This window comes from Vanacampus margaritifer, chromosome 2, assembly GCF_051991255.1.
Source record: "Vanacampus margaritifer isolate UIUO_Vmar chromosome 2, RoL_Vmar_1.0, whole genome shotgun sequence".
Classification (NCBI taxonomy): domain Eukaryota; kingdom Metazoa; phylum Chordata; class Actinopteri; order Syngnathiformes; family Syngnathidae; genus Vanacampus; species Vanacampus margaritifer.
In genome coordinates, this window is record NC_135433.1 from 26,277,811 (window position 1) to 26,304,941 (window position 27,131).

The following is a 27,131-nucleotide window of genomic DNA, read 5'->3' on the forward strand; positions in this document are numbered from 1 at the left end:
TTTCCTGTCAGCTGGTTTGACACATAAGTTATTCCTTTGACTCTAGAATGGTAGGTGTTTTCAACCAATACATATTGGTAATTGGGCCAACCGATACAAATTGCTCATTCTGACCAAGATATTGGTTCATCTGTGTTCGAGGCTGACATTACAACTGATTGCCACACCCACCTAAGTGGGGTGAAATTCGTTCTCTACATTTGATGCATCCCCTGAGTGAGCTGTGAGCAGCGGCGGGGGCCGCACTTGGGAATCATTTGGTGATCTAACCCCCCTATTCCAACCCAGAATGCTGAGTGTCAAGCAGGGAGGCAAATGGGCCCCATTTTTTTTTTTATATAGCTTTTGGTATGAACCGGCCAGGGATTGAACCCACAACCTCCCAGTCTTAGGGTGGAAACTCTACCACTAGTGTCCACTGATCTGGCCACGCCTAGTGATCTATCTAGACACACATTTCCATTTTTAAACACTATATTATTTATATATTATATTATAATCACTTAAAAAAAAATAATTGGCACCGACTGATTGTAAAAAAAAATTCTCGTCAGATGTTTTGAAATGAAGGAATGTGGCATTTTTTTCAAAGTCATTTTTATACGCAACAAAAAAGCAGTATCGCTTTCTTATCTCTGACATCATCCCTGGCGTTTGATTTCATTGATGTATTTTTGTTGTTGTTCCTTTCCTACCTTGTTGAGAGCGGCCACCCGCTGTGCCAGCTGCGCTTCAATCTCGGGCAGCGTCTCGGCCCTCTGCAGGGTTTGCTGCAGCTTCTGCTTGGCGTCGTCCAGGCGCTCCTGAAGCTGACGGTTCTTCTCCTCACTCTGCCGACGGACCGTAGCATTAGAATGTGGCATTAGCATGTAGCCGTGTATGCTAACGAGAACTTAGCTTAGGCTTGGCCTTTTGCTTTCTCTAACCTGTCGATGGAGTGACTCTTTGCTGGCCAGCTCGTTCTCCAGCTTGTCTTTGATGTCGTGGAGAGACGTCGCCTCCCGCTGGGCGCTCAGGTACCTGCAGGCAGCAGGAGGGGCTTTCAGCGAAGATGAGGAGGAGGAGGTATAAAGAAAGAAAGACACTGTACCTGCGCTCCAGTGTGGTGATTCTCTCCTCCATGTCCTCTCTCTGACACAGAGCCTGAGAGGTTTAAAGACAAACAAAGTGATTGTCACATTCTGGAATTTACTGTCCAATCAAGTGACACACTGTAACTGTACAGTAAGGTCGCTGCATCAAAGTAGGGCTTCAAGCCCAAGTTAAGATTTTAAAGGCAGGATAAGGGTTTCAAAGTAGGGGGTTCTTTTCATTTTGTTTTTAAGGCAGGGTAAGGGCTTAAAACAGGGGTGGGCAAGTCCTGCAGGTTTCATTTCCCTCCACCAAAATCGCCGATTCCAATAAACAGGATCGTTATCAGGGTTAAGCAGAGCTTGCTGATGAGCTGTTCATATGAATCAGGTGTGTTGGAGAAGGGAAACATCCAAAACCTGCACGACTCCGGCCCTCAAGGACCGAATTTTCCCATCTCTGGTTTAAAACTTGGGCTTCAAAGTAGGGTTCATCGCTGAGTGCGGCTTCAAGTTCGTAAGTACGTATGGTGGATGTCAGCGACTGTTGAACAAGTCAAATTAGGGTTTAAAGGCAGGGTAAGGGTTTCAAGGTAGGGTTTTCAAAAATGGTTAGGGCATTAAATTATTGTCTAAAGTCTGGGTTACGAATTCAAGCCGGTGTTTAGGTTTCAAATGAGGGTTAGTGTTTCAAAAATAGTTGTCTGTCATGACTGGGTTAGGGTTCTAAACAAGAGGCAGGGCAAGGGTTTAAAAGTAGGGTTTTCAGACATATTTAAAATTTCCAGTTAAAGTTTCAAGGTTAGGTTTTCAAAAAGGTGTCCAGTACATGTTGTTTGACCAAAACGTGTCTAATTTTTTTTTTGTGAAATGTCAAGTGACCTCCTTGACGTCTCGTTGCAGTTTGTGATTGGCTTCCTCTGATCGTGTCAATTCTCTCCTGGCAGACGTCAGCTGCTCCTCGATCTCACCAACCTGTCAAGCAACAGAAAGATTACGTCACTGAAATCTCTTCTACCTGGCACTACAGTATAAACACTATATGACACCTACACTATAGTGTATATACAGTATTAGTTGTAGCATGGTACCTGTCTGCACATGAGCGCCAGCCGCTCTTTAAGCTGCCCCAACTCCGATCGCTGTCGTTCGATCTCGCTTTCGCGCTGCCGGTCCACCTCGCCATCATCCAAGATGGACGACGGCCCGTTGGGAAGCCGCTGGCACGATAGGAGATAAATATTTCACATGTTCATCACAAACAGGAAGGGAAGGGATTTACTTATACGCTAGGGGTGTGCCCAAAAAATCGATTCTCATAAGAATCGCGATTCTCATTTAGTACGATTCAGAATCAATTTTAAAAGTCCCCAAATCGATTTTATTTAAATTATTTTATACGGTCTAGCCTTTGTCTGTGTGTGCCTTTATTTGGAGCGCTGTTCATGTTGTACCCGGTTTGGCCACTGAGGGGCAGTGTGGTTCCACGCGGTCTGATACACTGTTAAGTTGTAGCCACATTAGAGAGTAGAAGGAAAAAGTCACGCTCAAGTTATTCCAATAATATAATTTTTTTTTTCCAGCGTGGAGCCGTTCTTTTGAGTGATAAAAGTGCCGCGAGTAGCGTCCTAATTAGCATTAACGAGTCAGAATGGAGTAGATCATTACAATTCCTTGCACATCTATAGATTGAATCAAAAATCGTTCTTATTCGACAATCGGTTCTGAACCCAAACCCAGACCCAAAAATCGGAATCAAATCAAATCGTGAGACATTCAAAGATTCCCACCCCTATGATACGCAGCTACACCATAGGTCTTTAATTAGGTTAATTAGACCATTGTTCACATTCCCATCATCTAATACTGTACACTGATTTGTGTGTGTGTGTGTGCGTGTCACTGAACAGACCTCTTTGTCGAGTCCCTGCTGTCGTCGTTTGATTTGCTCGCGTAGAGAGACCACCTACAACAACAACATTAAGATTTCATGACCACATGCAAAGATCCCGTCAGGGTCCAGCGGACACGATTTGGGACTGACTTCTTGCGAGGACGACTGCAGCTCGTCCTCTAGCGTCGCCACTCGCTCCAGGGCCACGCGCAGCCTCTCACGGACCTTCTCGTCCAGGGCCTTGTGATGCTCGAACAAGGACTTGAGGGCCTTGAGGACCTCCACCTCGCTGGAGACTCCTGCGGGGGACTGTGCCTGACGCTTCACCACCGTCATCCGCAGGCTACGCTCGTGACGGGACACCAAACACTCCAGGTGCTCCAGAAGCAGCTACAACAATGACACAATGCCTTCATTACATATATTTTTTTCAGACCAATACCAGTGCGAGCACTCAACTCTTGTGTAATCACCGATACCAAGTACTAATACTATAGTGATTTTGATACATAATATAATTTAAAAGAAACAATGACAGATCAAATTAAAGAAAGACCTACTGTATGTATCCCCATATGGCATTATTCCTTAAAATTGCATGAAATGAATGGCAATTTTCAAGTATCTTTTTTCCCATTTGTTTTTAAAATGCATATTTTGTATAGAACACACAATAAAAATAATTTTAATAATTAAATAAAGCAAAATAAATAATCCCGTGGCTATTTAAAGTCAAAATCAAAACATGTGGTTGTACGTTTTATTGGGCACCTATCAGACATGTATGACTTTAGTTTGTGATCATAAAACACCCACAAGTATCAGCCGGCGTCATGTGTACCGTTACCTTAAAATAAAGTATCGTATCAGCCCAATACCGATACTTTGTATTAGTATTTTCCCATCTCTAGTGGTTTTATTTTTAAATATGCTTAACCTTTAGCTTATTCACTCCAAGCCATTTTCACTGAAGCAACCCCCTTCACTCCCGGCTGTTTTACTGAATTTTGACTGATTTTGCAAGGCCCACAGAATATTGTTCTATTGCTATAAAAACATGGAACCTACCAAAAGATTAGTCTCTTCTTTCATCAGGAAAAAAAAAGTATATTTCTAAGTTTCCGTGTTGCAGCAGTTAGCATTAGAATATAGCTAAGTTTCATCAATATTGACAAATCTGTTTAAAACAGTGGGGGAAAGAGCTTTTTGCAACATAGCCCTGGTTGAGCTTTTCTACTCTGCTGCCACCTGCTGGCCGTTTTTTGTAATAACTACCATTGCTTCAAGCATTCTCTTCAGTTCAGAAGCTGCGTCAAAGCCTTTTGTATGCTCTAGCATAAAAAAATATATAAAAACATATAAATACGTCATTGGGAGCATGGTAATATTTAAAATAGAACGTATTCATATGTTTTTGTGAGCAAATTAGTTAATAAGAAGTCAACACAAATATGAAAAAGTAGCAGCGACAGGGGATAGCCTTAAGGGATATTGTATTTTCAGGATGTAGGCATAGCTAGCTTGCTAAGTGCACGTTGCAGATCCAAAACTAACATGGTGAAAAAAACAGTTTAACACGGTATCTCCAAACAATATCTTGTGTTTACCATTATCAAATTATGTGAAAATGATCCATATTATCCTATTAACTCTTTGACCGCCAGACGTTTTCAGAAAAGGGATGCCGTGGATGCCAGCCGATTTAAGCATTTTGACTGATCTTTCAAGGTCCACAGAAAATGTTGTGTTTGGACTATGGAAACACACATACTACCAAATGAAAGATTGAACTCTCATCTTTCATCAGAAAAAAGTTTGTTTCTACCTTATTCCGTTTTTCAGTAATCAACAATAGAAAATGGTTAGTTTCACCCAAGTGCTCTGTTTTGAAACAAAATACAGAGAAATCAAGCTTTTTGTGAAACGATATTATTTCATGCACTCTAGTGAATTTGACACCTTTTTTTTCCATGAATGATGCCACAAACACCTAAACAGTGCTTTACTTCTGTAAAACACTACCACCAACAATGAAAAAGTGTTTTTTGATAGCAAAATACGTTTATTTACATTCAACAGTGTAACAATTTGATAAAACATTTTGGCAAACTATTTACAAATGTGTGCAACCGTGGTACTATTTACAATTGTGTGGATGTTTCAAATACAGTTTTTCTTTTTGTAACACTCCCCTGCGTGCAAGGGGACGCAGCAGGATTTGCACAACAGATTAGTTTCACTGCGATGGCTCCTTCGCGTGCAGACGCTACACTTTCTTGCTGGCTTTTTTGTCCGGGGAATAGCAAGTATATACTGCAGTGTGTGTTTGGCCATGTTGCCATCAAGTCTACTCTCAGGATCATGACACGGTGACGTTACGGTGGTGTTACGTCTGGCTTCCTCATTGTCCTTCAGTTCCTATACCGGGTGGTAAGAGATGTTCTGATCCATCTTATCCGCTCCACTCATGGTGGCATCGTAGTCCAGAACCGGTGTCTTCTCCGTGATCACACTGTACCCACTCCTGAATATGCATTGGACTCGGGGTACTCTTCGTCGTCCGATTGAACGTCCGCCTGTGCAGAAGTGTTCGTTTGTGCGCCGCGTTTTCCGGCGTTAGCATCGCTAGCCAGTGAGGCTTTATGACGTGATCATAGCCGCCGCGTCAACGCTTCCAACTTCGGCGTCAACCTCGGAGTCACCATCATCATCATCGTCGTCATCAATGTGCTTTTTAGCACTGGTCGATGCTTTTCGTCTTTGAAAAAAAATGCTCAAGCGTGAGCTGCTTGCAACCGGTCGCCATTATGGCTTCCTCAGCCATTGTCCCCTCAACACTCTAGCTCCGCCTCACGTCTTCTACTGACGCCTACCCAATCTTGTCCAAAGAGAGTCATCGCTGCCATCTAGTGGCCAAAAATAGTCATTATACTAACTCGATCTGCTTGATACTTTCAGCACAGCTGGCCAAAGCTTTCCTCCACCCGTTTCCCAAAAAAAAAACATAGTGAACGTCTTTTAACGTCTTTGGCGCTCCTCCGTAGGATTTTACTAAACGTTATTTAACGTTTTTGGCGGTCAAAGAGTTAAAAAACCCATATAATATGTAAAACGTGTAGAATAAGAGGTGTACTAACTCGTGTGTTGTTGCGCTCTGCCTTGAGCTCTGCGATCTCCTCCTCGCGTTCCAGCAGTTGCTCCCGACACAGGTTCAGCTCTTTGGTCAGAACCGCAAATTCCTGCAGAGGGCCACAAGAGGGCGATATTCAGAATTACAGTACTGTATTATTTCATTTCATCTGTCGCCACTGGCCACAACTAAATGTATGGAATTTTACTACTAACAACACATTGAATTTATCAATAGCGTTATCCAAAACAGGTTCTCCCTTTCTTTCATACTGTGAGGCATGTTTTTTATTCAAATTAAAAAATATGTATTACACACATTTATAGAGAGACTACCCGGTACTTATTCTTTCCAACATTTTGACACCACTTCCCCCCACCCCACCCCCACACACAAACACATTTTGATCACAAATAAATGCAAAAAACAAACAAATAACAATACATTCAAAATAAACATGTAACAAATTTATCAATTATAAATATATGATAACATCAATAAGTATCTTCTCTGCAAGTAGTCGTCAACAGGAAGTCTGTTGCGCCTGACATTTTCATTGAGCAATAACCAAGAGTGTGTGTGCGCGTTTTCAGCATGAAAATGAAGCGCCCGGAGGTGACAGGAAAGGGGCCAGCGCCCTGACTGACTGACAGCAGCCTAGTTGAATTGTTGTCAAATTGTGCAATTATGTGTAATTGCCTTTGGTGTGACTGGCCGGTAACCACGGCGATGTGTCAACAAAGAACAAGCGCGTAACGCTTGTCCGACATTTTGACAACGCGTAGGTCTAATTGTGCGTGTAATGCAGTAATATCTGTTAGAAACCTGAGCCAGAAAAAAAATATTTAAAAAAATACAAATAATTAAAGCCACCCTAAAAAAAAAAGAAGAAAAAGAAAAAAAAAGAAGGAAAAAAAAGAGAGAAACCTGAGCCACAGCAAAGCAGATGAATACATGCCGACTTGGGTAAGGGACTGCTGTTTGAAATGGATTGGATTAGGACTAGAAATTTAAATCGAAAAACCATGGTAAAAAACAAAAACCCGAGTCGCAGCGCAGTGGATGAGTAAATGCCAACTGAAGTCATGAAATGGCCCTTGTGATTGCCATTATTTTTGTTTAAACTAAAATATATATATATATATATGAGACATGTCAAAGCGAAAGACATACATACATATCTGGTCATCCAGGTTAACAAGTAAACACGGCCAAAAAAAGAGGCAGGTCAGAAACCCAAGTGACAGCGGTGTGGATGATGAATACATGCCAAATTAAATCATGAAATCCCCCCCCACCACCTCCTATTTTTAGGAAAAGAACAGGAGTCAGAAAAAAAAGACAACAGGACAATTGTCTGACAGATGGCAAATTGTGGGCCCAAAAGGATTCTGGGAGAATTTTTGGGCCAAGTTAAAATAAAAAAGCTGGTGCAAAGCGCATCACACACTTTCCACACTCCTCTCTACATACTTCCAGCGGCCTCCATTTTGTAACATACTGCACGCGCCACAAAATGATCATTATTTGCACACTGTGTTGTTTTGCTCTTTTTAGCTCTCTTCTCACTAGCGCTAGTTCTCTCTCTAAGGCAAACTCACCTGAACTTCTAAACAGGAAAAAATATTTTGAGGCTGCACATGAACAAGCGTTGCCTTGAGATACATACAGTCTTTGCTCGAAAGTCCACTTGCTATTTAATGCTAACTAACATGCAATGTATAATACCATAGACAGGCTAACGAAACTAGCATCGATGTAGCAGTAGATATAACCCTCTAATCAACTGAAGTTTGAAAACAAATGGTGCGAAAACACATGTGGACAGACAATATGAACATACTTACTGGCATGTATCCTATGCGAAAAATTACTAATACTGTATCACTACAACTGTTCAGATGAAAATATTTGCCAAAATTAATGCGGCCATCATTTTTCTTGTTCTGTGTAGGAGGGTGGGCGGTTTCTTCTCACCTGTGGCAGCGCGATGGACAGCTGCCTCTGCAGCGACTCCTTCTCATGTCCGAGCTCACGTAGTCGCAGGTGGGCCGTTCCCAGGCTGTCCTGGGTCTCCCTCAGACTCTCCAGCAGCCGCTCTCGCTCCGTCAGCATGTTGACCATCAACGACTCCAGGTTGCCCGTGCTGCCTCCTTCATCCCCGCCACCGCCGCCGCGAGGGTCCCGGCTACTATAACCGACCATGCCACCTCCGCTGAGGCCGCTGCCAGATCCTGCCGGCGAGGACGAGCCGCCGCTACCTCCGCCCCGCCCGTCCTCGGAGATGGTGGGCATCACCTCGCACATCATCTTGAGGCCTGTCTAGGGTTTGCTTGAGGGAGAGGAAGGGAAGAGGTGGTCCGGGAGGGTAAGGGGTAAGGTTGGGGAGGGGGAAGAGGACCTCGGACCCCAACCCAGGTTCTTCAGCAATATCACAGAGGAACCTGCAAGGACAAAAGCACACGCTCGGATACAGTGTTACCCACACTCGACATTATTATTGAGAAACTACGATGAAAAAAAAAAAGAGGAAAAAAAAGGTGATTATGATGAATAAAAAGTAATATCGCAAACAAAGCATCTTTAAACTTGTTTAATACTTTTATCTCTTTACTTTCCATCCACCCATCTATTTTCTTGATTTAATTCCTCACTAGGGTCGCCGGGGTGCAGGAGCCTATCCCAGCTGACTTTGGGACTGAACTGGTTGCCAGCCAATCGTAGGGGACACGGGGACGAACAACCATTCACACCTAGGGACAATTTAGAGTGTTCAATTAATTTGCCATGCATGTCTTTGGAATGTTCGAGGAAACACGCAGGCACAAGGAGAACATGCAAACTCCACCCAGGAAGGCCGAAGCCCGGACCCGAGCTCACGTCCTCAGCACTGGCAGGCGAACGTGTTAACTGTTTACTGATTAGTATTTTCTAAATTTGAGTAAAAAAAAAAAATCCCAATAAGCAATTTAAAGATTTGTATCGGGATTAATCGGTAAAGAATCGAATCGTGACCTATGAATCGTGATACGAATAGAATCGCCAGGTACTAGGCAATTCACACCCCTAGTTGTAATATAAACTTTGACAGGATTTGAAATGTAGTTATTTTTCTAGTTATAAGTTGTATTACGAAAAAGTTGCAATAATTCAGAGAAAAATGTAAAATATAAAAAAAATATTTCAAATAGTTTATCAGAATAAAATATTGTCATGAGGAAATGTGTAATTTCGAGAAAGTTATTCTGAATGTTACATGCAAAAATTGAATATTGAAAAAGTTTTTCAATTGCAACGCTGAAAAAAAAAGTTCTTTTTTTCTTTGAAAAAATATGAATGAAAAAAAGTTGAAAAATGTTTTTTTAGAACCTCATAACGACAAAACAAGTTAAAGTTAGTGGTATTTTTGAAAAAAAGTGATAATGTTACGATTAAAAAAATGACTTTTTTTTTTCCCCGGACAAAGAATCTTGTGAGGGAAAAAGTCTGAATTTCACTTGAGAAAGTTGTATTTTTTCAAAAACCTTCATAACATTGCATGAGCAAAAGTTGTATTTTATACAGCAAATATTCTCAATGATTTTTAGTATTTTTTCTTAGTATTGTGAGAAAAAAAATATTACCAGAATTTTTTTTTAAAAGTGACTGAATGATAAAAAACTGCATTTATTTCTGAAGACAAACTTGTAATTTACAAGATTTTTTTTTTCAAGAAAAAAATATTTTTAGTACAAAAAAACATTACCCAAAAAAATGCAAAATGTAATACCTCTAGCTGTGATACCTCTACCTATAGATGCTACAAGAAGAAAATAACTACTTTCATCTAAAACTACTCAACTCATTTGAACATGGTACCTCAGCACTAGTAAGAATGTGCAAGTGCCGATACTCAGAGCTGTGCAAAACCGTTGTAACATCGGCCCGTCATTGATGGCTGCCCACCGTTCAGCGAGTGCTTCCGCATTTTACCGTGAGTGTTTTATGATGCAAAAAATCGTAAAAATACACGGAATGACGCGGATCGACGGACGTAAAATCTGCTTCAGTAGTCGCTGCTCAGTCCGTGTATTTTTTCTGGGCTTCGCATCATAGTGCACTCGTCGAAAGTTGGACATCCGTCAATGATGGGCCAATGAAACGACAGTTTTGCCCAGCTCTGCTGATACCAAGCATCGTGTCGGGCCGATACACAGCATTATTTCAAGATATCAGTACTCACGTCGGTGGCCGATACTTCTGTGGCTGTTTTACGATCAAACACTAGAAATTAGAAGAATAGAAATTTGCCATTAATTTCACGCAATTTTAAGGAAAATGCTATATTGGGATATGTAGGTCTTTCTTTAAATGTATCTGTCGCAGAATTTTGGGGGAGAAATCTTCTATATAAAAAGTACTAGTGCTATCGGTACTTGTTATCATTGACTACTCAAGATTTGAGTATGCATACGGGCATTGGTGGTATCGAACATCCTTATAGCAAAGCATTACTTTTTTCTGAATGAATCTCCTCACTGCTGTCTACGGGATATGTCAGAAAAGTTCCAAGACTGGCATCATAGGAACTACAAGTTTTCCTATTGGAAGTAATTCCCTCGAGTCTAAGGTACTTTCCAAGGCTTCTGAGCCATGCCTGATGTCGGCATCTTCATCATCACGGCTATCTTGATGTTGTCCACATCTTCAAAACGGGTTACCTTGATGACCCATAAAACATTACGTTAGGACGATCACTGCAGCACGCCGATGTTCTACTCGGTCAGGAAGTGTCGGATACTCACGGGCTCTTCTCTTCTTATGATGTGCTTGATGTGTTTGATCGTTTAGCCCTACAATGAAGGGAAAACTTGAGATTTTTGTTTGAAATACATCTATGTCTTTAATTTAAAAAAAAATGTCCTGGAATTTCTCTGACACACCTTGTAGTTCTTTGACATCAAGATGCCACGAGATGGCGCCAATGTAATAAATTTGCTTTGGTTCAAGCACAAAAACAACAAATAGGTGAGTTTTTCAGGATAGGCTAAAAAAAAATCTGTGTATGAGCAAATTCGGAACTCTCGGGTTTGACTGTAGACATACAGGAAGTCAGCCAAGCAACATTTTAATTACCCATCCACCAGGCTTAATGTGTTTGTAAAATCCAGAGGCAGGAAGTGCCCACTTAAAGTGGAATCTCGCGATACCTGCGCCGAGAGCGTGAAATAGAGGGAAGGGTGGCGGTGGAGAGGCAGGCGAGGCGCGTGCGTCATGATGAGACTCGTGCATGCGCGCGAAAAGACGTCTCGAATGGCGTTGGCGGCGTTCATAGTCCCCCCATAAGACGACATTTTGTGAGAAATTACGCCTGTTAGGGTGTTCTTGTTGCCAGGGAGGAAGGGGGGCGGTTGGTTCGTCGAACGGTCCCAGACGTAGCGTAACGCTGGGAGGTGTCAATCATCCTGTCGCCAAGACGAGGCCTAATTAAGACATTGTGACATTTCAAAATGGTGGAAAATGGTTGTTTGGGCCAAATATGCCGACGTTTCTTCGCCACTCGCCCGCCCCTCCCGCCCATATAAAACAGCTGGACGGTCGAACAGCCGCCGCCGATGATGATGATGATGATGGTGAAAATGAGGAGGATGATTTCCGGGGCCCGCTGGAGCCGCCGCGGCGGCTTCTCGTTCTTACCCGTGTCATGGTCCACCGAGAACGAGGAGAAAAGGAGGCCCTCCCGCCTCAGTCTCGGCCGGTGGCAGAGTAGCAGCAGGCTGTCCACGGTTCCAGCCCGGTGATGTTACTTAGCAGCCTGCTCCACATCCACATCTCCTTCCTCCGAGATGGGAGCGACGGTACCCGGGAGGTGTGTCATTTCACGTTCTGCACGAAGGCTACATCCGGGGAAGATGTCACAATAAGAGTGTTTTATGGCTGCAAATCCGCGTTAGAAAAGATATATTAATGCGCGGAGCTTTGAAATTCATTACTTAAATGTCCTCACTCTGCATCCACTTTGAGTGAGCCGTTTGAATTATTTGATTCATTTATTTAAGTCAGCTGGTTACTTAAAAATCAAGCTTTCAGCAAAACTACCAGTTTATTACTGTCCAACTTTAGAAATCTGTCAATATGCGACACACCTGCATCTGTGTATTTAACAATTCTGTTTCTTATCATTTAATGTGAACATAGAACAAAATACAGTCAAATCAAGGCCACATTCAGCACACCTCAGTCAAGAATGAAGAATAAACTTTTACTTGTTTTTATTTTAGCACATTTTACATTTACATGCAAGCACTTTATGAATTGAAAGTATAATTTTCATTGTTCCATAACCTAAAATAAATGTGTAACATCTACAACTAGTGTGCCCTCTTACTGTGAAGCCCAAGCTCAACACTTTCCACCCATGAGTTTGACGTCTCTGTGCACCTGACCACTTCCTGTCACTCTCCCTGCATCTCCCATCACCTGGAAAATGACGTCACAAGCCAACGCTGGCCTCTCTTTTACTTCAACACGTTCACTTCAGTGGCACCATTCCCGAATGACGCTAAGGCAGAGGTGGGCATCGAGGGCCGCAGTCCTGCAGGTTTTGCGTGTTGCCCTTCTCCAACACAGCTGATATATGATCAGCTCATCAGCAAGCTCTGCACAAGCCTGATAATGATCCTGTTGATTGGAATCAGCTTGTGTTGGAAGTGAGAAACCTCCAAAACCTGCAGGACTCCGGCCCTCGAGGACCGAGATTGCCCACCTCTGCGCTAAGGGCACCCTACGGAGGAAATTCTTTTCACCTGCTCATTCTTGGGTCATGACCTACAGCTCGTGACCATAGATGAGTGTTCGTCGGAGCTTCCAAACCTCACACACCAGCTCAGCTCCTTCACTACCAGAGAGGTGATATTCCACGTCCCTTAGAGCTAGCTTGTGTAGTTCTAGAGGGGGACCCCGATGACCCGCGTCCGGGTAAGGAAAAACGGTATCTTTAATTATATTCATCATGAGGCTTTTCGAGCTGTGGTTTTGTCTGGTCCTTCACCTAGGACCAGTTTGCCATGGGTGACCTTGCCAGGGGCATAACGCCACAGACTATTTGGCTTAGAGGATCAATGGGACACACAAATCTGTCCACCACGAGAAGGTGGCGGCTCATGGAAGATATTATGAACGTGTTAATATAAAATTCATCTGCTCAGTAACATTTATGCATAAGTGTTCTATTAAAGTAAAGTTAAGTAAACTTGAGCGATTAAGGAAAACAATTAATGTAAATGTGCTGATAATAGTTGAATGCTGTAAGACACCCCACATCATTGCTTAGCAAATTTATTCATTTATTTTTAACAATTTCCATGGACACCCACTTCTGAGATCCCTGTGACATCGTTATTTGCCTGACAGGAGGCAGCTGCATGCACAGTGGACATCAGGAGGGTGAGGCGAGGCAAAGTGAGGTTAGGGGCGTGGGGGTCAGCAGACACAAGGAATGTCCCCAGTGAAGCATCTCAGCAAAAGTTTCTCAGGGGGATTTGACAGGATGGTCACTGAATTTTTGGGTTGGGGGGCTCCATGACGTGACGCAGTTATTTACAAATAATAATCTGTACGGTGCAATTGTCGCAAATATTTCCAACGGATCAATTTCAAACCTCAATTGTGCTTTAAAAAATGTTTCGATAAATCAATTCAGCGCATTTTTGGACATAAATTAAGAATTTATTTAAAATTACAGCAACCCAGAATAAAACAGAACATCTTTAATCTCACCACAGCAAAAGAACACTTACAATAGTTTCAATGCAATTCTTCATGTTGTAGGGGTTGCACAACTTTTTTTTTTTTTTTTTTTAAAGGGGCATGATTCAAGTTTGAGTGTTAAAATAACCATATTTTTAACCCACACCTTTTTAAAATGGTATATTGGACAGGACGCACTATTGTGGCACAACGGCTGTACATGTAGCCCCTATTTTCCTGTAGAGTCAAATAATAATAAGGGTTTGGTTTCTGTCTGAGCGTGACGTCAGGCGCGTGCATGCTATCTCGCTCCGCAGCAGCGTTCGCGATTGTTCACGGACAGCTAATTCAAGATGGATTTGAAGAGGCCCGCACCCGATACCTCCCAAACATCTACAGAGACTCCACGCAAGACAAAGAAGAGAGAAGTCTTGTGTTGCGAGCGTAAAGATTGCTTGTGTGTGACTGGGGGAGGAGGGAAGGTGGAAGTGTGTGAACGCGAGCGTGGAAAAAGACAAGTGTATGCGACGGGGGATATAAAAGTGTGTCAAAACAATAATTAGACTGGAGTGTGACCCTCCGTCTCCAAGTGGCACCTTTTGTTCGACCATCGGGCCAAAACTTTGGCGACGTGCAACGGGAGTATTCCTAGGAGGCGACTTCGACCCTGGAGAGAAAAATCTCCCCTGCGTCCCCCGACCACGGTCTAGTGTGACAAAACGGCAAAATTGGAATCGGACAAGCGTCGCGGGAAGACGCGGATCAATATTGGAGCAGCGTTCAACAGGTGGAAAGACCTAAGAGGGTGAAACGGGACCCACAGCTTGCTTTCTTCTTGCTAAAAAAAAATAAGACCTCGTCACGAAAACGAGGTAGGGTCTATTTATGATGAGCAATGCAAAATAAAACTACCGCATACCGACTAACGTACGTCTCGGCGCACTGGGCGCGTGCACATGGCTCGCTTCCATTCCGCTTTTTGCCAGAGGGGTCGACAAATCTGCAAAAACTCAAAACTTAAATCATGCCCCTTTAATTAAGTCAACATTAACGTGATGAAAGCTGCAAAGTCACGAAAGACTAGTCGCTAATGACGTCAATGTTTTCTCAGTACAGTACGATTTAGGAGGAGCGAATACTTTGCAATAACCTATTTGCACTAAGAGCAAGGTCGGAACATGGACATGGTCAGCAGAAATCTTGTTTGGTGTGCTTGCCAGCTGCTGCTGGGACAATCATATAACGGTTGCACAGCTTGGCCAAAAGGGGAAACCTGTCCTTGTTCTGGGTTTACCACAGCTGCGGGTTCTGCATTGTGGGCATTTGCAAATAACTGCATTCAAAATCCCACTCGAGCCTGCAGCGTTTGCTTGCTCTTTCCAACTTATCAAAGCAGCACATTCAGAAATGCAAGGTGTCCGAAAAGTTACTACAGACTTCCTTTTTGTATATTTGGTTTGATGTTTCAGTCAGAAAGACGTGAAGCCACCAGCATTTGGCAGCTTAGCTTTTGCAGTTGCAATGAGCAGCATTGTCAAATTGCCGCCTGGCAAGAAGTTTTTCCGTCCCCGATTGCAGTTCAAGCACCAGTTTGAGACGCTTTATGGCTGTGACTCGTTACAATGCTCCAACACGTATAGGAAGCCCTTTTTTTTTATCGCAGGGGTTTACTAGTAAAAAAGTGATTGTTTTATTTCAAATACCTACATTTCATCACCATTAATACAGTATTTAAATTTGTTCTAACTGTATATTCAATTTACTAATGTTTAATAAACTGAAAATTTACAGTTGAGCAATTTTACCGTACTGTAATGTACAATTTAAAAAAAAATCTAAGATGCACTTAACCCGAAACAAGTGAGCCGCGATGTAACGAGGGAGAGGCTGTCAAGTTTCTCAAACATGATCAGTTCTTACACCATGCAGCGCAAGGCCTGCTACAAGACGAACTTGTAGAGGAAAAGTCTATCTGGAATCTTCAAACAGAAGACCTTCCGTTTGCGGTGAAGTAGTGTGACGGCCATAATGAGTCTCAAACTGGCACTGAAATGCTCCAATGTCATTATCGAGCTACGGGGAAAGGGAATAACTGGCTTACAAAAACGACTACCTACTGTAAATGGAAATAGAAAAAAAAAAGTATGGTGACTTTTGGGACATTCTGCATATGTTAAATCACATACAACACACTCAGCTGTTGCAGCGAGCGACTCTGCCGCCTCCTCAAGCCAAAAACACGTCATTAGCGACTAGACGACGACGCACTCTAAACGCCACTGTGGAGTAGTCAAGTCGACTAGTTTGTACAACCCCTAATGTATAGCAGTGCACATCAAGGTAGTGTGTGTGTTTGTGTTGCTCAAGTGTGTGCAGGAAGGTTCTGTGGCGGTTCGGCAGGCAGGTTACTCCGCACTTGGGCATCTTCAACGTTTTCCACAACAGCAACTTTTCCTGCCGAAACAAAAGGAGACTTACTCAACAACTTGAGTGGGACGTTACAACAAAACGCTGAAACACTTTTCTTAATAGTAAATAACATGAATAGAAATAGTATTTGGTTTCGCTATTGTAAAACCTATAACATCTGTAAAGGCAAAAAAAAGCCTTTGTGTTTTCACACAGCATGTCAAAGTTTGCTTGAAGTGGACTCGGTCATTTTCTCAGCTTTGGGAAAAAAAACTGAGCTCTTGCAAAGTGCTTGGACATTTCACACAACACCAACAACAATTGGATTTCGGCATTTTTTTTTTTTTTACCAAGTTCAAGTTCAAATTTATTTGTGTCCCTGTAGGGCAATTATTGTTGCAGCAAGCAGTGAACAACATTTTAGGATAAACAAAACGTAAAGAAGGAGCATAGAACGTTTAAGAAAATACAGTGTATACTGGCACAAGAATCAACACGACCGAAGCAACGCTCATACATGACGGGGAAGGTACAATCAGTGCAAACAGCAATTTCTGCATAAACAGCATACTCATGACAAATCAAGCAATTCAATAAAAACTGTCAATCAATCAGGTACAACTCCTCTCCCGACCGCAGTTCAAGAGAGCGATGGCTGAAGGGACAAAGGAATGCTCGTACCTGTTGCTTTTAATCCTCTGAAATTTAAACCGAGATCCAGAAGGCAACATCTCAAACTCAAGATATAAAGGATGGGAGTCATCCGAAAGAACGGCATTGGCGTTTCCCGATACATGCCTGCTGAAGAAATCTGTAAGTGAGCTTTGATGAACTCCCAATATTTTGCTGCTTTTATTAATTATTTTTGCTCAGTCCATTTTTTTGATATGGTGTTAAGGTTGCCAAACCAGCAGAGAAGAGAGAAAGTCAACACAGATTCAATGTATGATTTATAAAATCAAATCATTAAGGACTTATCGATGTGGAACTTGGAAAGTTTCCTCAGACAGGTCAGTCGTTGCTGGCCCTTTTTTTGAAGATTGTCTGAGTGGCAAGTCAAATTGAACTTATTGTCCAAAGATATTTATAGCTCTCAACAGTGTCTACTGTCTGGCCTTAAATAATGGTTTGCTTTCTGGAGTTTCTTTCTGAAATCAATGCACATTTCCTTAGTTTTTTGTACTGTATTTAATTGCAGGAAGGCCTTATCACACCAATCCACAAAATCTTCTACCACAGGGCCATGGGAATCCTCATTGTCCTTAAGGAGACTGACTATTACAGAATCATCTGCAAATTTCAACATGAATCTGTTCTCATGCCCACTGCGACAATTGTCAGTATAAAGAATATAGAGGAGACGGGAAAGGACACAGCACTGTGGAGATCCAGTGGAAGATGACAGCTCCACCGACATGCATCCATTCACCTTCACTCTCTGCGTTCTGGCAGTTAAAAAAATCAAGAATCCAGCCTACAGTGTTAAAATCTAGATTGAAATTGTTAATCGATTGAATACAATTAATAGGCAAATTGTAAGGGGTCAAGTAGATGTTCAATCTTTGCAAAAAGATCTGTCTTTATCAGTTTTTCAAAAGACTTCATAACAAGGGAAGTTAGAGCTATGTCTCCCAGCTGGCCTGGGAACGCCTTAGGATCCCGTCGAAAGAGCTGGTCGAAGTGGCTGGGGAGAGGGGAGTCTGGGCTTCTCTCCTAAAGCTGCTACCCACCGCAACCCGACCCCGGATAAGCTGTAGCAAATGGATTTATGGATAAAAATAATTTTAAGTTCTTTTGTCAGTTGTAATTTTGCTGCTTTTGCTGATGTTTTAGATTTTTTTCGAGGTACCGGTATTGAGGTATTTTAAGCAGTGAAGAAGTCAAAATTTTGGTGTTGTGACATTATTCTATACGGTACATAAATTAAATTTAAAAAACATACATTAAATTACATCATCCATCCACCATCCATTATCTGAACCACTTTTCCACACAGTACATTACATTTTTTACACAGTACAATGCAATAAAAACAAAATAGATATGCTTACTGTACATAGATGGTGGAGGAGTTACTGCGTTGAGTTCAGGTGAGGCGGAAGAGGATTGCATTACATATTGGGTGTAACGGTCTCAGGAAACTATGTTTTCCGACTGTCCCTGAAGTGCACATGAATTGTGATTGGTGCGTATGACGAGTCACGATGGCGACGCCGAGTCAGATTCAATTGATTTCGAAGCTGAAAAAATATTGTATGTTTTTCTACTATGGCGATAAAGAAAACAACTGAGGGCTGCTTTTCATGACTATCCTCCAGGAGAACCTCTGAAATGTACTCAGTGTGGCGCCAATATCGAGTGCATGAAGAGTGTGTGTGTCGTTCATTGCCGGATAGAGAGGTAGTTGAAATGCGCAAATGGGACGGTGCTGCTCGGCGGAGTTGTGGCAGAGAGGGGCACTACATTACAATACTGTACCATAATGTATGATGTGGTACGCACTTAATTATTAACTTGCACGCAAAATGCAGCTTTTATGGACATCAGTCAGCCTCTGTTCGTATCTGCGAATGTTCATAACTCGGATGTTAGTAACTAGAGGACTACCTGTATTGTTTTTTTTTTTAAAACTAGAAGTATGACTTCTTCGTGGTTTGACGCCTTCACCATTCTAGTGTCGCGTACTCACCTTTATCTTCATGTTGTGGGGGCTGGAACTGAAGCTCTGCTTGAGGCCCAGCCGGCGGCTGTCCGTCAGCTGCTGGTTGCTTCTGCCTCTGCGACATCTCCAGCACGGCCTGGAACGACCACATTCTAGTCACGCTTGTGATGATTTCACGCAAGCTCGGAGAATGTCATTGCAGCGAAGGTACCTGCTGGTACTCCCTCCTCTGGGCCTCCAGGGCTTTTCCTCTCTCCTTCAGCAGCTCCTGCTCCTGCCGTAGCGTGTCCGCCCTCCTCTTCAGCTCCTCTTCCTTGTCACGGATCTCTGCCTCAAAACGCTGCAGCTCCTCCTCGGTGTATGCCGGCTTGGCGTCCAAAGTCTGGAGACATTAGGGACAATGCAACGTATAGAACGTAAAGAATTTAAACGGCTGTTGCAGCTTGATAATTCAAAGGGCATTGTGCTGCTCAATCTGGTGTGTGTGCCTTGGCAACAAGGGGGCAGTAGAATACATACAGACACACTGAAGAGGAAATATTATTACTGGGTAGTCCTTTTTTTACAGAGGATAAAGAATATATGCCAATATACTATATATATATATATATATAATATACTATTGTTGTGTGCTCTGTCTGCATGTGTTGCTATTACTTGTGTTCAAATATAAGTTGTTTTACAGTTGTAAACCGTAACACTGATGCTACTTTATTAGCCTGCCTATGGCATTTTGCATTATGTGCTAGCATAAAAAGCTAGTGTACGATTCTAAGAAAGTAAATGTGGTTTGGTTAAATAGAACAAAAAGTGTAATTTTCTTCATTTATTGCCCAACTGCTGCTTGTTGTGAAGCTTACTAACTGCAGCAATTTTAGTGTGCAACACAAAAGGGGAAAAAAAATAAAATAAATTGGTCCAGCAACAGCTCATATCTCAAAACGCCACTAAGTCAGGTCACAGTTGCAGTACCACTGTACATTTTTACTGATACATCTATTTCCAAAAATTTGGCAGTGAGTGAGCCCTTCTGATTGAAAGAGTGGTATTAAGTTCCGGAAGTAGTGGATTTGTGCAAAGAGCCCATTTCAGTGAATTATGACATCACAGTCACAACTAACATAACCACTCCTAACCTTATGTTTCTCAGACTATCATGTCGAAGCCAAAAGGAGAACAGAGCTGCAGTGTTAGCATAGATTAGCCATCATTATTTTCTGATAATAATGCTTGCTACATTGTCTCCGTGGGGGTGGAAGGGTATTTTTGTTTGAGTAAATTCATATACCTTTGCTACACGATTGGGTAAGTCTATTTCAGTGGCTTGGTGATGAAAGGTTGCATGTAGGGGTGGGCAATCTTGCAAATCTTGAATATCACGATAAAAAAAATCACAATTTTGATTTTATCATGATTTATTTTAAATAATATGTAATAGATATTAAATTACAGTAGTATTTAATAAATACTAGGCTAGTAAGGCTACACTTAGGCTACGTTCACACTGCAGCTGTGAACGCAACGCGCACGTGATGCGACTCGCATGCGCAAAAAACCCACACGTCGAGTGACGTACCCCCAAACCAACGTCTTGTTGTAGTGTTCACAGAATTAACCAGACTCGCAACGTTTTACCGCCAGCCAAGCCGCCGAGGCAAGCGACCTTTATCAGTGCCATATGCAAATTTAGCTGTGCCAACGCGCGTTACTGGGCTGGTGGACTCTTTTCGCGGACGGGTTAGGAAATGGATTCATGTGTCTGGCCTGCATAGATTATGCAAATTAAGCTGTACGAACGCCCGCTTCCGATTGCTGGACTGTTTTCACGCTCGCTCATGTTTGGCTGCTGTCATTGGCTTCCTTGAGCGTCAGTGTTTACAATCAGAGCAGAAACCCGTCAAACTCTTTTTTTCCATCTCATACCACCAGAGTAGCGAGGTTGGAAGAGGTAGAAATATTTTTGGGGAAATGAGGGGAGACTCTTTGATATCTTCATTTCATTGAAGATGATGTCGCGCCATTGATGTGTGTGATGAATTGTCTGCCGGGCTGAATTTCTACTGTCACGACAAATGTCAACGTTATGCTTTATGTTTCAAGTGTGATTAAATTAAAGACAAATAAAAAGTTAACACTGTTACTCAAAACAGCTTTGTATATTCACAGATGTATCAATAGTCTCTCTTCCAAGCACTCACTCCTGCCTGCGCAGCGTGCATATCAGGCTTCTGATGACGTACGAATCGGATGCGTGCGGATGAGCGTTCACAGTGCAGACGCATCGCATACATAACCGATTTATATTCTCATACGAAAGAGACCCAGGTCGGGTGTGAAAAAAATCTGAATTGTACCCTTCACACTGCATGAAAAAAATAGATACTTGTGAGAAAAAGAAAAAGTAATTGAGCTGCAGTGTGAACGCAGCCTTATTAGTTAGTGAAAATGAACAGTGTATTAATAAATACCTTTTGTAAAGAAAAATATTAAATATAAAGCAGAAAAACAATAACAAAAGTCAGAGTTCTCTGTTTTCAAGTAGTGTGCTGTATTCAAAACAGCGAATGTCCTTAAAGTGCACACAACTTGGCTGGCATAAAGTCAAAGGAGAGAGTAGAGAGGAGCATGTACTGTAAACACAAAGTTAAAACAAACTGCTGAAAGTAGCAAAGTAAAAAGCACTTTTTATAAATAAAGGTCAATATTGTAACAGGTTAACAAGCTTTGTGAGTGCATCGCAGGTTATGTTGTTTCCAATGGTCTGAACTGAACGGGCCTTGAATGCAACACAGACTTTTTTTGGGCTGAGCTACGCACGTTTGCGTGTTGTGTTCTGGCATGGACGGGCAACTTTTGCAAATTGCCATTACGGTGTTAGCTCGCCGCTTGGCCTGATCATTTCACAAATGCTACGGGTCGCTTGTAAAAACAAAACAAAAAAACTGCACATTTTGTGCCACTATTTCTCTACAATTTGCATACATGCGAGGAATGGCGGTGTTTGGGGAAAAAACAACTTACGACATGGCAGCTCGTAACGCAGATCCGATGTCATACGGCGTGAGTTTGTTATGCGCTTCTGTGACGGTCTGTTGTTTGGAGGCGCAGGTAGCAGCTTTTGTCGCTGCTAATTATTAGCTTGGCTCTCATTGCACTGTGCAGGACGGTGCCGTTTCAGGTGATGGATGTTCGTAGTGTTGCCGTAACTTGTCCTCATCCTCGCCTTGCACACTTTCATATGATTTTCGGCTGCTCTTTGTCGTGAAGCCGAAACAACATTATGGACGATGAATTTCGGAACAATCTCGCTCCTCTGTCATCATGCGCCACGGCTCATGCTTGTTTGTGGAAAACGTGCGCGGGGGGGGCTAGGTGTGTGCGGTACTTTGCCACACTGATTGGCTGTCGAAGAGGGAGCAGGCTGTATGGCTGTCTCTTTCAGTCAGTGGCAGAAAATGAGCTGACGTTCAAATTGTGCTGAAATGATCTACGTCGCGCGATCAGACAATTCCACAGAAATGACAGATCGTGAGCCTTGCATTTCTTCTAACGATCTAATATCGTCATTTCGCCCACCCATAGTTGCATGCGATAATGCAATGAAATCAGAGTCCTTGCGTGAAGTCGGGCTTGCTGAGCTCACACTTGCTGCTGCACTTACCTCCCATTCTTTGGGGGTGTTGAACTCCTTCTTCTCGGTGGACTTGAGGAACTCATCCAGACTCACCAGTCGATCTTTGTTAGTGTCAACCTTGAGGAAAAACAACAGCAGAAGGATGAAAGAATGAAATGTCAACATTTGATAGTAAGAGTGGGCGATAAGGGAAGGAAAAAATATACATAAAAAATAATAATCTGGAAAAAGGAAGCGGTCCACCGAACACAGTTAAAAATTGAGACAATTTATAACAGCCTGATGAAGCCCTAGGCGAAACACGTTGTTGGTGTAAGTCAATAAATTGTGTCTCAATTTCTAACCCTGTACGGTGGACCGTTTTCTTTTTCCAGAATTTTTGCTTGCTGACACCACAAGCACCAGTGGATACTTTTTCTGTGCTGTGCGAGGCTATTTCCTCTCCATAATAATCCCGATAATTTGATGATTTCCTACAAAAAATATTGTAAATCCGCAGATGCTTCACAGAACAATAATGGGTAGACAGTATTTCTGAACATCTTTTGTTTATTTTTACAAATTGCTTCCTATCTCTTCTGCAAAATAACGCACAACGATATTCTACGACAATATTTAACAGCAAAGAAATTCAAATTATGTCCAATAGGGTGGTTCATTTATCTTTGTGAATATTTACATCACTTAAATGTCACCTATTACTCCATATGAACAGATATGATTACATTTTGAGCTACAGTAAGTAGTGGTCTACCATTGCCAACGACTACAGCTATCAGTATGAGAACATTTGTTTAAAAATATTTTGTGAATATGTCTGACAATAATCCAGTTTCTCCATAATGAGAGACCAGCAAAGTTTGATGTGGAGTATGCAAAGATTACTTTGAAGCCTATCAATGGAGCGTTACTCAATGTAAAATCACACACCATGAAAGAAACTTTGATGGTAATATCGATGACGATATATATCGCCTACCCCTATGAATCGATATCCTTCCCACATGACGGGAGACAAGACTTACGTTCTTCATGATATGCTCCCTCATCCTCAGCCGCTCCTCCTCCATCTCCATCATGTCGTCTTCCTCGTTCTTGGGGTCGTACACTTTCTCCAGCTGTGAGAACACGTTGCTTTGCTTAAAAACAGTTTCAGAAAAATTTGCTAAGCAGTTTTTTCTGCCTAGTACAAATCCAGTGTGTGAGGATATTCCGTAACGTCGGGACAGAGTTATGAAGTTTTAGCAATATCTGACTTTGCTGGGTTCCGTGCAAAAGGCACGGACTGGAGTACCTCTTTGGTGAAAAGCGCCTCCAGCTCCTGCTCGTCCAGAACACCGTCCTCGTTGGTGTCTAATAAAGTCAAGAGCAAAAATGAGGTGGTGGAGTCAGAGATGGGGAGATGCAGATGGGAGGTGTCAGTTACCATGAAGCTTGAAGAAGGTCTTGGGATTGAACTCTTTGGGGTCCAGTCTGTCTGTCTCCTCCCAGACTTCCCTCAGCTGAGCCACGCTGCCCTGAGCAACAGGAAGAACAGAGATGAAGTACTTCCTGTTTGAAAAGTAACAAACAAGTGACAGAAGACACCTACTGGAGCATTGACTTTGGGGTGTTGTCGATGTTTGTCCTTGAGCTCCTGCATGCGCTGTTCCTCCTTCTCCCGCTTCTCCTGGTCCAGACCCTTCAGGTACTCGCGCCTCTCGTGCTCCTTCAGCATCTCGTAACGCTTGAACTCCTCGTGTCGCTCAGCATCATAGTTTTCCAGGTCTTTGGTAGCCTAGTGTACAGATATGAACAAAGTAGAAAATCATAACTGCCATCTTGCGCAATATAAATAAACACAATTAGAAATATTAACCTGCAGTGGAGGCCATTAGGAGCACTTGTTGAAAGGCCTAAAATGAGTAGTAAGCATATTTACAGTGTGGCATGTGCGAATTCACCTCGTCGCAGAGTTTGTTTTGTAACATATTCTACAATATTCATGGAAAACTCACCTATTACCAATATAAATATTTGTACATGGCAAAAAAATCTGGAAATTATTATTTATAAAATTATGTCTACTTTTATATTTATACATTCCTTGTTTTTGTAGCATCTCTTTGAGACAGCGAATAGGTACTCTAGGCTGCTAACACAAGGGGGGAAAAAATTCTTCAAACTAGTTACACGCTCCTTTAAATCTATGCACTAACTCTCCCAGGTCCTGACTTGCTCATCCAATCGCAAATCTAACTAAATCTAAATCTAGTGGCAGTGTTAGATTTGTGATGGACAGTCAGCTAGAGTGGATAGATAAAACGGTTGCGCCTATGTCTGCTACAGCTGCTATAGGTCAAACGTTTTGCCAAACCAGAGCTAAACCAGTGGAATCATCAACAATAGCTCAACAGAACATCTCAAAACCTATCTCCGATCACTGCATTAATGTAGTGGTTTTGGGTTAGTGTTGGCACATCAATTTAACACCTGCGCAAGCTTAGCTGTTATTTGTAAGGGTACAGCGATGTTTGAAGATGTTTTTAAATGTGTGACATACTACTAAAGTGTGTTGTGAGATTATACTCTGTGGTATATGTATGGCTTAAACTATTACTATGGGCAAGACATTGCTCAAATTCACTATTTGCTGTCAGGCTTAGTGCAAGGGTTCCACTATACATGCCTTGACAGACTCTGTGGGACTACAAACATAGGAGACATGACTCTCACCGTGGAAATGAGCAGCTCCAGGTCTTTGGCCTCAAAGGCATTCTGGTTGTGCGGGTCCAGATGTTCAAACTGCTTGAGCAGCGCGGTATGGTCCATCTGCAGACCTGAAAAGCAGTCATTCAACTTCAGTGACTCAGGCACTCCAACATATAGAGAAAGATAGATACTTTCCTTACAAGGTATCTAATATATTTTTTTTAATGTAATGTGACTATTTTCGCAGTTCCTGTGGCATGGTTGGACTCACTCTGCGTGTTGGTGCTATCTAGCTTGGCTTTGAGCAGCATCCTGAGCCGCGACACCTCCTGCCGCTTCAGCTCATCCAGACGCGTCCTGACGTTGTGACTGACCAGGTCTAGCTCTTTGCTCAGGCGACCGTTCTTGATGTCCTCCGTGTTGGCCGTCTGCAGTTTTTCCCGGAAGTGAGGGTCCGTCTCCAGGACCTCAATCACCTCTCGGAGGTATCGATCGTAGTACAGACCCGTGTCCTGGTGAACAAAGCATGTCAAATGAAGGTCAAATGATAGATGGGGGAAAGTCCATACCATGTTCTCCTCTTGTTCTCCATCTTTGACTTCCTGGTGGACCTCTTTGCGGTCAATGGGCACTGACAACGCAGAGACGGCAAGAAGCAGCAGAACCGAGACACCTTCCAACTTCATCCTTCTGCTTCAATCATAGTGAAAGAATTTCAATTAAATCTCATTTTTATACATTTGAATGAGAAACTATGTAACTTCACACTATTGACTGATAGTGTACATGCACACAAACGCATTCACGGAAATATGCAAAATAGGGTCGAGGATAATAACAAATCAAATTAAACTATTCAACATTTGTTTAAAGAGGGGACTTATTAACGAAACACGTCGTATAATATCGGGGTTCCCATTTGGAGTTATAGGCGCAACGCCGTTGATTAGTTTTAGGAGAGCTCGTGCCTCCGGCAAAAACAGCGTAGATCAAATTACAAAGCATAAGTAGTGTCTTTATGTGTGCTCTATCCATGATGAAGAAAACTAATACTGCAACTATATTTTAATGTTTTGTGGAATTGAAGCGACGAGCTAGCCAGCTAGCTAGCTGAACAGTAGTGAAACAATACAAACGAGAAGCAGGTACATACGGAGCTCTGTCTGTCTCTTGTATGTATGCCGATACTTCAGACTTTACATCACAAAATCTATATAATATTATAGTATATTAAAATTAAAACGACGTAATACACTTACCGCAGGGGCATTTTTAGCCTGTTGGCCGAGCTCCAGAAAGGAAATTACTCGTCCGGTTGGTGGCGGATGCAGTGACGTCATAAAGATGCTGCCGAGATTGTATGGTGCATTCAATGACCCACGGATATACAGTGCCTTGCAAAAGTATTCACCCCCCCACCCCAACATTTTGGCACGATACGATCACAAACATAAATATATTTAATTGAAATTTTCTGTGAAAGTTAAAACACAAAGTAGCACAAAATCGCAAAGTAAAATGAAGTGGATCTCATATCGTACCGTGCAAAAATGTTGAAAGACTCAAGGGGTATGAATACTTTTGCAAGGCGCTGTACGTAGTAGGATTTTTTGTGGCAAATATACACTATTTTGACACTATAAACCAGGGGCCATATGTTGCCCGCGGGCATCAGGTAGCCCTCAAGGACCACATAACCCGCAGGCTTGTTTTTAAAATAGCTCTCCAGTGATGGGACATTGCGATTTTCCATGAATGTTCAGGAAGTGACCATTTGAAAATATAAATACTGCAGAGATTTATGGAAAGTGTTGCATAGAATATTCGTTTTCTAATTATTGCGAGAAATCATTAACATGATCAGTGTCTTCACCCCAATATAATTAATGATTAATAATTACATATAAAGGTAA

General features: G+C 42.3%; 2 protein-coding genes and 1 long non-coding RNA gene across 7 annotated transcripts in view; 1 reads left to right on the forward strand and 2 right to left on the reverse strand.

Annotated features, from left to right (window-relative positions):
* The window catches only part of LOC144043785 (liprin-alpha-3-like), a 30,435-nt gene extending 18,467 nt beyond the window's left edge, over positions 1 to 11,968 (reverse strand). For both annotated transcript variants that reach the window (XM_077557755.1, XM_077557756.1), the window contains exons 1-10: positions 11,771 to 11,968; positions 8,072 to 8,538; positions 6,102 to 6,203; positions 3,115 to 3,354; positions 2,983 to 3,036; positions 2,162 to 2,290; positions 1,953 to 2,045; positions 1,091 to 1,143; positions 927 to 1,020; positions 696 to 830 (exon numbers count right to left, since the gene is read on the reverse strand). In XM_077557755.1, coding sequence (XP_077413881.1) covers positions 696 to 830; positions 927 to 1,020; positions 1,091 to 1,143; positions 1,953 to 2,045; positions 2,162 to 2,290; positions 2,983 to 3,036; positions 3,115 to 3,354; positions 6,102 to 6,203; positions 8,072 to 8,404 — 1,233 coding nt within the window. In that variant the 5' untranslated portion in view covers positions 8,405 to 8,538; positions 11,771 to 11,968. The remainder of the gene's footprint in view (positions 1 to 695; positions 831 to 926; positions 1,021 to 1,090; positions 1,144 to 1,952; positions 2,046 to 2,161; positions 2,291 to 2,982; positions 3,037 to 3,114; positions 3,355 to 6,101; positions 6,204 to 8,071; positions 8,539 to 11,770) is intronic.
* A 941-nt stretch (positions 11,969 to 12,909) lies between these two features.
* On the forward strand, positions 12,910 to 19,234 carry LOC144043791 (uncharacterized). Of its 3 annotated transcripts, XR_013291163.1 has the most exons (5): positions 12,922 to 13,051; positions 16,617 to 16,760; positions 16,847 to 17,044; positions 17,130 to 17,241; positions 17,430 to 19,234. It is a non-coding gene; the product is annotated as an uncharacterized LOC144043791 (long non-coding RNA). The 3 variants fall into 3 exon arrangements; XR_013291162.1 differs by lacking the exon at positions 16,617 to 16,760 and having other exon boundaries at positions 12,910 to 13,051; XR_013291164.1 differs by lacking the exon at positions 16,617 to 16,760 and having other exon boundaries at positions 12,916 to 13,051; positions 16,871 to 17,044.
* On the reverse strand, positions 14,840 to 26,571 carry nucb1 (nucleobindin 1). 2 transcript variants are annotated; one of them, XM_077557759.1, is made up of 12 exons: positions 26,478 to 26,571; positions 25,788 to 25,911; positions 25,490 to 25,730; positions 25,243 to 25,346; positions 24,119 to 24,304; positions 23,954 to 24,044; positions 23,822 to 23,880; positions 23,553 to 23,645; positions 22,555 to 22,644; positions 19,105 to 19,275; positions 18,921 to 19,029; positions 14,840 to 16,276 (listed from the first exon to the last, which is right to left on the reverse strand). In XM_077557759.1, the coding sequence occupies exons 1-12, from the start codon at positions 26,486 to 26,488 to the stop codon at positions 16,185 to 16,187; spliced, it is 1,371 nt and encodes a 456-aa protein (XP_077413885.1). In that variant the 5' UTR covers positions 26,489 to 26,571; the 3' UTR covers positions 14,840 to 16,184. The 2 variants fall into 2 exon arrangements, with proteins under 2 accessions (XP_077413885.1, XP_077413886.1); XM_077557760.1 differs by having other exon boundaries at positions 25,788 to 25,908; positions 26,478 to 26,562.
* Positions 26,572 to 27,131: the final 560 nt, after the last annotated feature.